The following is a 10,920-nucleotide window of genomic DNA, read 5'->3' on the forward strand; positions in this document are numbered from 1 at the left end:
CACCCCATCACCATCCCCATCAACATCCCCACCACCCCATCACCATCCCCATCAACATCCCCACCACCCCCATCAACATCCACATCACCATCCCCATCACCATCCCCATCAACATCCACATCACTATCCACATCACCATCCCCATCACCACCCCCATCACCATCCCCATCACCATCCCCATCAACATCCCCACCACCCCCATCACCATCCCCATCAACATCCCCACCACCCCCATCACCATCCCCATAACCACCCCCATCACCATCCCCATCACCACCCCCATCACCATCCCCATCACCATCCCCATCAACATCCCCACCACCCCCATCACCATCCCCATCACCACCCCCATCAACATCCCCATCACCACCCCATCACCATCCCCATAACCACCCCCATAACCACCCCCATCACCATCCACATCACTATCCCCATCACCACCCCATCACCATCCCCATCAACATCCCCACCACCCCATCACCATCCCCATCAACATCCCCACCACCCCCATCACCATCCCCATCACCATCCCCATCAACATCCCCACCACCCCCATCACCATCCCCATCACCACCCCCATCAACATCCCCATCACCACCCCATCACCATCCCCATCACCACCCCCATAACCACCCCCATCACCATCCACATCACCATCCACATCAACATCCCCACCACCCCCATCACCATCCCCATCACCACCCCCATCACCATCCCCATCACCATCCCCACCACCCCATCACCATCCCCATCACCACCCCCATCGCCATCCCCACCATCACCATTATTCCCATGCCTTCCTCCAAGTCCTCCAGCTGCAAAGCCCACCAAAGTCTCAGGGCCTCACCTTCCCTCCATCACTGCCTCTACCCTCCTGTTTCAGGTCCTCATCCCCACTTACCAGTTATTCACATTTCGTTGGGCAAACAGTTCTGCAACTTGCTTTTCTTCCTCTCTGTGTTACATTTCCAAGGTCCTGCAGAGTTACCCTCATGCAGGGGTTGGCAATTTTTTTCTGTAAAGGACTAGGCAGCAAAAATTGTGGGCTTTATGTGTCACATCGGGCATCAGATAGTTTCTACTTCTTTATGATTTGTTTCTGTCGTTGTCTTCTGTCACCCTTCAAAAATGTGAAAACCATTCTTAACCTTGGGCTGCACAAGAACAGTCTGGAGGCCAGTCAGCCCACAGGTACAGTCCGCCCACCCCTGCTCTGCCAGTGTGTCTTGTCACTTGGACATGGTCCAGTGGAGTCCTCTGTCACAAACACATTGGAGTCATGTATGGTGTCCTGTGATGACCAGCTCGACTGCAGTGAGAGATCTCTGTGTTTCTTGGGCTCCTCCAGTGAGCTCCAGACAGACACTGCTCAGGCAGGGGCAGTGCCCTTGGAGACAACATTCTCAGCACTCTGGGAACAGCCAGAGCTCATATTAAATGGTTTGGACAAACTGGAGGGCAGCATTTCCCATGTGATGCGAAGAGATAAAAATTCTGTGTGTGTTTGCACGTATGTGTTGTGTGTGCATGCGTGTGTGTACACAGCAGATAACTGAGTGGCCACATCACACACTGCCCTCTGTAAACCCAATGACATGACATCAAAGCCTAACTCCTTCTGACATACCTCGGAAGAACTCAGGCTGTGCAGGACACAGTTCATACATCAGTCACTCTATGCCAGCCACAATTTCTTAAGTGGAGAGCGGGGTCCCTGACCCACTGCTTATTAATATAGATTCCCAGGACTGGGCAAAGTGGTTCATGCCTATAATCCAGCACTTGGGAGGCCAAAGCAAGTGGATTGCCTGAGCTCACAGGTTCGAAACCAGCCTGAACCAAAGTGAGACCTCATCTCTAAAAATAGCCGGGCGTTGGTTGTGGCAGGCACCTGTAGTTCCAGCTACTTGGGAGGCTGAGGCAAGAGAATCACTTAAGCCCAAGAGTTTGAGGTTGCTGTGAGCTGTGACACCATGGCACTCTACTGAGAGTGATAAAGTAAGACTCTGTCTCAAAAAAAATTTTAAAAAGTAAAATAAAATAGATTCCCAGATCTGTCCAACCTATGACATCAACATCTCAAGTAACTGTGGCTTCCATCACAAGGGCCAGCGTTTGTGTATTTTTATGCAATATTTTATAATAATGTACACTTCTGGAAATACCAATCTATAAAATATCAGTAAACCTTCATTGTCTTCCATTACAAGAAAATATAAATAGACATGGCAATATTTTCTTCTTCTTACCTACAAGGGATTTTTCTTGTGCTCCTCACTTTGGAGAACACTGAGCCACAGGTCCCAATAATGTGCAAGTCCTGAGGGCTGCCCATTTCTCATCTCTCTCAACTGAGCTCTTGGATCAACTCAATCTGAGGCCGAATTGCCTGATATCCCCGAAAGACTTGCCTCATGGTTACTGTCATGGATAAAAGAGCCACATACACTATGTCTGAGATACCAAAAGCGTTTGTGTTCTCACCTACAGGGAGCTATCCTGCCTGGCACCACACAGACACCCACTGCAGGTAAGGGTACCTACAGGTCAACTCAAAATTGTTCTCAAAATGGGGCTTGGCCTCTCGCTTTGTAGCAGGAAAGGTACTTAGTTAACACCTCTGGTGTTCTGTGCCACAGAAACACGTACTGACCTACTTAACTTCCGAAGGGTCCTTAGTCCAGCCCTGTATAAAAAGCTTAAGATTATTTAATATTGTTCATTTCAAAGTTAGAGATGCCTGCCAAATATAATGATATCTTAATTATATTCTTAGTCCAAGATGTCTTCCTAAGCAAAAAGGGCTGTTCATCAGAAGACACGTGAGAAGCTGGTTGGGAGCTGGCAGGAGTTATGAACATGGGTACTGCCCCACTCAGCAGACGTCAAAGTGTCCAGGCCAAGGGTTCCACTGTTACTGTGATATTGACAAGAGGCTACCCAAAGATGAACCTAAAACCTTTAGCAAGGGCTGGAAAGGTGGAAGGGGGACTTCTAAAGACGCTGAGATTGGATTTTAACTACAAGAGTAGGATAGCTCTTCCCAACTCAGCCATGGCTCTTGAAAGAATTTTGGGAGCGAGGAAATAAGCTGGTAGAATCTGCTTTATGTTGCCTTAGAGCAGGGTCAGCAAACTAAGTACACAGGCCATCTGGTCTACTGCCTGTTTTTGTAAATAAAGTTTTATAAACACAGCCATATGCATCATTTACATATTGCTCATGGTGGTTTTCTGCCACTGAGGCAGAGTTGAGTAGCCACAACAGAGAACATATGGCCTTGAAAGGCGAAAATACTGACTCTCTGGCCCTTTACAGAAAAAGTTTGCCAGCACCTGCTTTAAAACTACATTCACAAGAGCTCTGTGTAAAATGAGAGTTCACATCTCACAACACAGCAAGGACAAAATGTATCTTTCTCCTTCCCTCAAATAATATTTAGAACTTGGATCTAATATTAGACCCCAATATTAGATCTTGGATCTAAATATTATTATTTCTTTTTATATTATTAATATTATTTTTCTATATTTTTTTCATCATTCTTGTGATTTTATCCCACTTTACAGATGAGAAAACTGATTCTCAGAAATGTCCCCAGGCAAGTAACCAGTGAGGCCAGCATTTACCATCAGACTGCCTCCTTTATGGAAACAGATAATAAAAACATTTCAATTTATTATGGTACTGTCGATGGCTTTATTGCAGCTGAGAATGGAGCTGACGGATCTGCTTTTCCTTCCCTGACATCTGAAAATAAAGGAAATAAAACTAATGATATCGAAAGTAATAAAAAATGTAAATGAAATTATTTTTATTGCCAATTGTTGTATAAATTCTGTGTTGATGGCACTGAGGGGATGCAGAATTCCTCCCTGGGCACCCTCCCTGCTCCCGGCACAGCAAACAGCCTTGTCCTCTTGCTGCGTCTGACGTCCCAGCGCAGCTCTGTGTGGTAGAGCGAGTCTTAGGAAGGCACCTTTCTTTGACCATTGCATTAGGGCCAATTAATCCATTATAGCAAAAACAGATCAGGCAACTCATTAACAACTCACACTGTTTAACAAGTACAAAAATTAAATGTCTCTATGTTGGGGATGGGAGACAACCTCAGTCACAAAAAAGAAGTTTAAAGAAATGACCAACATGAGCAGAAGACAGCTACTAAACTTTTTTTAATTCCAATTTTTTAATTAAGGTATTATTTGCATGCAATACAATCTACCCATTTTAAGTGTATGGTTTGATGCCTTTTGGTAACTGTACACAATTGCGTAGCCACAACGCAATCAGGATATGATCTCCTTTGCTGTTGACCCTGTGCCCTGAATCCAGGCCCTCACTGATCTGGTTTCTGTAATAATAGGTTTGCTTTTTCTAGAATTTCCTAGAGTATATCAATATTTTGTTCCTGTTTATTGTGAAATGTACCGTAAGCATAGAAGACCCTGAAAAAGCACTACGCTGGGCAGAAGGGGCTGTCCTCTCCATACAGATGGCCCTGAGCTGTGATCTGCAAAGGAGCTGTGGTCCTTTAAAGGCTACAACTTGGGGACAATGACAGTTGACCCTCTAGGGCTTTCTATGCATGTGCCAGCTAAGCACTTTACATAAATTATATAGATTACCTCATGTAATCATCTCAGTAACCCTAGGAGGTGGAATTATAGTCTGACTTACAACAGGAATTTAAGACTCTAATTTGAAAACAAGGGATTGAAATCCAATTTAGTGGATTTTATTCAGCTAAATCTTTTTTTCCCCTATTTTTAACTGATTTGCCCACCAGGAGACAGTTGGAAATATGTAGACACATTTTGATTATCATGCCTGGGAGGCATGTAGCAGGTGGGGGCCAAGATTGCTGCAAAACACCGACCCGGACAGGAGGGCCCCCACCAGGAAGAATGACCCACCTCGGGTATCAGTAGCGCTGAGGTTGGGAAACCCCCGCTCTAACCAAGACTGGACACAGAAAGTGGAGACACTGCACCAGCCTGACAATACTAATGGCCTTTGACCATTTACAAAAAAAGGCCAGGTGCGCTGGCTGGTGTCTATAATCCTAACACTGTGGGAGGCCAAGGCAAGTTGATTCCTTAAGCTCAGGAGTTCAAGACCAGCCTGAGCAACAGTAAGACCCCCGTCTCTACTAAAAATGAAAAAACAGCCTGGCATTTTTGTGGGTGCCTGTAGTCCCAGCTACTCAGGAGGCTGAGGCAGGAGGATTGCTTGAGCCCAGGACTTTGAGGTTGCTATGAGCTATGATGCCACAGCACTCTACTGAGGGTGACAGACTGAGACTCTGTCTCAGAAAAACAAGTAAAATAAAATAGTACAATACAAAAAAGGAATATTTATACAACCTAAAAGAACATCTTAAAGAATGTTCTTCCTCGTAGACTTCTTTTAAAAACAGTCCATATTTTACATCTGTCTTGCAACTTGGCTGTAAATGAGACCCAGTCATTGTAAAAATGAAAGGACTGCCTCATAACCTCTGGAGTTCTGAGTAGAAGCGCTTTGGGAAGGAGGCAGGTCTTGGCAGGTAGGCGCAGCAACAAGGCCTGAAGAGCAAGTGTACAGCATTGCAGACCGACTCCTCCCTCCTTCCCTCCTCTCCTCTTGATGGAAGTAGACCCTCTCTGACAGAGCCCCAGAGGGAAGAAGGGCCTTGGCAACTGTAGCTGTAGACACGGTAGTTTACTCAATTTGGTGAAATCTCAGTCCTGGGCTGGTTTTCAGCACTCCTCTTCTGGAATTGCATGGACACAAAAATGCTTTACGCAGGCAAAAACACGCTTGATTTTGATTTTTAAACTGGATCTAGGCATCCTAAAGAGAGAGTTTCTCCCCACTGACAATGCTGAGTTGAGCCTGACGATACTGACAGGCTCTCTGACCCAGGCATCCCTCAGCAGGAACTGGGGTGACAGCTCTTGAATACACCCCACACCAATGCCTTCTGTGAACTTTTCCCTGAGTGACGTGTTCTCATGGCCCACAGCCTTGTGTCCTTGGGAACACAGTGCCACTTTCACGATTCACTGAGTAATGCCCCAAAGATGTCTTCATTCTAATCCGTGGAATCTATGAACATGTTACTATAAGAAACTTCACTGAATTGATTAAGGATCTTGAGATGGTTTGGAAAGGATCCTGGGTCAGTTGGGTGAGCCTGATATAATCGCAGAGTCTTTGTACGAGGCCCAAGGAGGAGCCGGGAGTGGGCCATGTGATGAAGGGAGCAGAGGGAGGTATAGTTGGAAAGAGAAGAGGCTGCAAGGCTGGCTTTGAAGATGGGGGAGGCTGCAAGCGAAGGAATGCAGGTGGCCTCTCGAAGCTCGGAAAGACAGGGACACAGGGGTTTCCTGGAGCCTCCAGAAGGAACGCGACCCTGCCAATACTGATTTTAGCCCCATCATGCTCATTTCAGGCTTCTGATCTCCAGGAATATAAGAAAATATATTTTTTTTATCGAAAGTGGCCATTCATTACAGCATCAATGGGAAACTAAGATTCCTTGTTTAAAGAACCACCAATAGGTATCTTGCTCTAAGTCAAAAAAAAAAAAAAAAAAAAGACACAGGACAGTTGGGGATTTCTGAGCTGCAAACCCCACTTGTTCACAACAGAGTCAGGCTCTGAGCTAGGGTGCAAGTTGTAAGGCTCAGTGGTAGCAGCAGAAACACCAGCTGTCGGTCTGGGAGATGTCTGGTGTCTGAAGCCACCACTAGCATTTTCAGAGATGTCGGGCTTTTTAAGACATAAACCAGCAGAATTATTCCTTCTGTCTTCAAATGTCATGCTTCAGAAAAACAGATTTCCCGAGGTCGTGCGGTGTTTATATGTGTGTTTATCATACCTTATCAATCATGTATCTGGTTTTTAGCTAAAATATTTTGAACTGAGTTGTGATATTCCTGACTTAACTCTGAACCTTCTCCATTCAGGTCTGTGAGAACTCCTGCCATCTGAAGCTTGACTCCCAAGTTTCCATAGCAACAGGAAAAAAGAGAAAAAAAAATCTATCCAAATCTGAAGATTGCAGTTTACAGCTATCGAACTTCACAACTAGGCCTCAATTGTTCTAGATTTTTGTTTCCTTTGCGATTTCACTTAGTCTGTATTTCATCATTTTGAGAATCTTCCTTCTGTGTTTAATTAATGGAATCCTCTGAATTTCCCCTGAATATTTAAAGATCATGACCTGTAACTCGACCTTCCAAGAGCAGGCGGGGTGGCTACTCTTCCTGATGTGTTGACAGGTCGCCAGCCAGTGCTCCAGGCACTCGGCATTGTCTGTGGGTCGGTATTTGTATATGTATGAGTATCTATATGTACATACATGGTATTTATGAGAAACTGGACAGGGCACGCCTGGGCTGGATATGTCATTCTTCCGCACAAGGTTACACAAGGAGGAGGTGGATGCTACGGGGCCTCAGCACAGGCCACAGAGCTGTCGCTTTTGATCCGAAGCTGCTTCTCCACCATCCCATTCAGTCTGAACAACCAGCCAGGCAGGGCTGCGGAGAGGGAGAACAAAGCAAGTCCTTCCTCCTTATCTAGGATGAGGATCATAACCAATCTCCACTGCATAACATGCCGTGATCCTGAGCCAGGCAGGGTGGAGCAGAGCAGGAAATTTCACCATTAAGTGCCCAGGAAAGGGCTGCAGTATTCTTTCCTGGGCATTCATCTGCATTTGTATGTATCCTGAAGCTCCAGTCCCACTGATTCTCCTGGGGCTGCGGATCATGGTAGAGAATCTCTCCCTCCTCGGCATCTGTACAATCGCAAAGGTCATCACAGAGGTCACACATGCCTCTGAACAGGTCTACAGGTACCATCTTGTATACACATATATACCCACCTGTACAGACAAACATTTATGAGCATACACTCCTTTTGTTTCATAGACACGTGCATTAAAATAGAGTCAATACAGGTAGTTTTAAAAGTACCCTTTCGTGTGAATCGACTACCGTTGTTTGCAAACCTGAAAATAAAAGATGTTCATTATGTATGAAAAGTTAACTGATTTTTATTCTGTGAGCATGTAGCGGTAAGAGGTAAGTTAGTGCTCGTACTGAGGTTATCTTCTTGTTGATACACTGTAAATGAATCATCAAAGCTCACACCAAATTTTTCTATCAAATAAAACTAGTGACACCCTGTGGCTTTTTATGAGAGCCCGCCACAAACTAGGGTAAGGTAAGTGTCTTAGCATATTTTAATGCAATTGCTTACTAAAGGTTTTAACCACACTCGCGCCCACGCACACGCTTTCTTATGCAATCTATGTTAGCCTTCCGTAGGAATTAGAAGTCATATGTTGTCTTTGTTACAGTGAAATTATGCAGATAGAGTTCCATATATTGTATTTGTTTCAATAGTAAATCTTTTTGGAGCATATAGAATGCAGAGGTTTTTTTTTTCCATTAAAATAAATGGGTATTGGTGGTTAAAACGTCTGGCCCTAGCTTTTCTCTGATTTCTATGTTGTGTCTAATGTCACTGACGCTGGGTCTTCTCTCAGAGCCAGTTCACACTTTTGGCTGACCCTTTGGGGTCCCTGTTACATGTCTGGTAGAAGAGTGTTCCGATAAAGGCAAGAGTCCAGCTCCCAGCCAGGGCCTGTGTTCCTCCTGCCCCCTTATGATCTGATTTGAGCACATCACGATTTCCAGGAAGATAACTGACCTCAAAGACGAGGGAGACCATCCTCAGCTTAATGAACACGTGAAACATGGTCACAACCATCTGTCTGCAGTCCCAAGACACAGGGATTTTTCTACAGAACAAGTCCTGTTGTTTAATCAGGAGATGCCACCCCTTAAATGTGGCACCATCATTCTCCACAAGCACATATCCCCAACCTGGAGCAGGGGGATCCAAGCCTGTGCATTCACACTTCACAAGACTTCCTCGTCTGGCATCGCGGGGCACAAGTCAGTGCTCCCTGGTGCACCTCACTCCCCTCTTCCTACAAGGCATGGAGAGAATGCTCACTCTTGAACCCACGGAGGAACATCCTCAGACCGCCGGGTGTTTGGCAGCCTGACCCATGTGCTAATGAACAGTCAGAAAACTCACCCTCCTTATGCACTTCAGCCATCTCCAGGGACAAACAGGGAAGCTGAGTGACCCCTTCACGGAAGGGAACAAGGGCAGCTCTCCTCCTTCCCTCTCTAGCTGGTACCTATCCTGCACTTCACAGATCACACCGGAAGCTTAGCTTAGCTTAGAACTCAGAAAAACAGGAGTAAAGTACACACTTCATTAGTAAGCAGGATATGCTTCCACATTTTCTTATTTTTTTCCACATTTTTTTATTGTTTAGGATTCATTGAGGGTACAAAGAATTAGGTTGTACTGATTGCATTTGTTAGATAAAGTCCCTCTTATAATTGAGTCCTGTTCCCAAGAGGTGTGCCATACACCATAACTCCCTATCCCCCTCCCGCCTTCCCTCTCCCTGATCCCTCATTTCTCTATACCCCCCCCATTAGCTCATCTACTGTCTTCATATTAGAATAGAGTACAATGGATTCTTGCTTCTCCATTCTTGTGATGCTTTACTAAGAACGTGTTCCACCTCCATCTGGATAATACAAAAGATGTAAAGTCTCCATCTTTTTTAATGTCTGACTGGTATTCCATGGTGTACATATACCATGACTTGTTAATCCGTTCCTGGGTTAGTGGGCATTTAGGCTGTTTTCACATTTTGGCAATTATAAACTGAGCTGCGATAAACAGTCTAGTGCAAATGTCCTTATGATAAAATGATTTTTTTTTTCTTCTGGGTAGATGCCCAGTAATGGAATTGTAGGATCAATGGTTGGTCTACTTTAAGTTCTTTGAGGATTTTCCAGACTTCCTTCCAAAAAGGTTGTATTAGTTTGCAGTCCCACCAGCAGTGTAAAATGGTTCCCTTCTCCTTTCTTATTTAAGAATATTCTCTGTCCCCAGAGTTCTTATCAGGACAAAGACTTTTCTGTCTTCTCGTTCTAAAACTTTCTTTAAAAAGAAAGAAAAAATAAAATAATTCCTAGAAGCCAAAATGGTGGCATGTTCTGATTTTTTTTGTTGTTGTTGTTAACCTGCAAGAATACATTACCTTGTTTAATGAAAGGCATGGTAGAATTGAAATGTTATTTCATGATTACCTATGCACTTTATCTTAGTCCAAGTTATTAAAAAATAAAGTCAAACAAGAAGCAGAAATTACTTTTCCCAATTACTGAGCACAGGACTGAGAGTTTTATTTCCATTGAGCAAACAGTCACAGTTCCGTCCCTGCTTTTTACTAATACACATACATCAACCACCTTAGCTGATTAAAAATTAGCTGATTAAAAATTTTCTCCCCATTTTGCATATGATAAATTAATTATTTTGGATAATTTGTTTTAGTAAGACTGTGCACACTTTTCTAATGTCAATAAAAGTCACCTTCAATTCTGCCAGTTCTCTGCAATAAGCCTCCCCTCAGGCCAACACCGGCCACGCTGAGCACCATCCCCCAATACCCCTAAATTTCACGCTAAGTATCAAGCAAGATTGCGGTTTGAAATTTTGCCAACTCCCACATTTTCAAAATATCATTTTAATCGGTCTGATACATGGACTAACCACCTACATCAAACAAATGGAGTTGATCGGGTTAACTTTTTTCCAAAGTAAAATGTTTGGGTCTTGATCTTAAGATGCGACAACTAAAAACTTATTAACAAGTCTATGTATGATGCTGGGTTCAGTGCAATCATCTTCACCCAGATGATTCTGAGGACCGGTGCCTACATTTTCCCAGAGTGCATGGACATGGAACCAAAGGTAATTCATAATTATTAAATATAATAATAATGATTTATATTTACCTATTGGATATTATGTGGTCACACGCTATAAAAT

General features: G+C 44.2%; 1 protein-coding gene across 5 annotated transcripts in view; it reads left to right on the plus strand.

Annotated features, from left to right (window-relative positions):
- The window catches only part of CDH13 (cadherin 13), a 1,454,811-nt gene extending 1,446,337 nt beyond the window's left edge, over positions 1 to 8,474 (plus strand). For 3 of the 5 annotated variants that reach the window (XM_053609618.1, XM_053609625.1, XM_053609639.1), the window contains 2 exons: positions 2,491 to 2,530; positions 6,954 to 8,474. In XM_053609618.1, the coding sequence (XP_053465593.1) occupies positions 2,491 to 2,530; positions 6,954 to 6,978 (65 nt within the window). In that variant the 3' untranslated portion in view covers positions 6,979 to 8,474. The remainder of the gene's footprint in view (positions 1 to 2,490; positions 2,531 to 6,953) is intronic. The other 2 variants (XM_053609630.1, XM_053609645.1) reach the window with 1 other exon arrangement.
- The last annotated feature ends 2,446 nt before the right edge of the window (positions 8,475 to 10,920 follow it).

This window comes from Nycticebus coucang, chromosome 2 (genome assembly GCF_027406575.1).
Source record: "Nycticebus coucang isolate mNycCou1 chromosome 2, mNycCou1.pri, whole genome shotgun sequence".
In the NCBI taxonomy this organism is placed as follows: domain Eukaryota; kingdom Metazoa; phylum Chordata; class Mammalia; order Primates; family Lorisidae; genus Nycticebus; species Nycticebus coucang.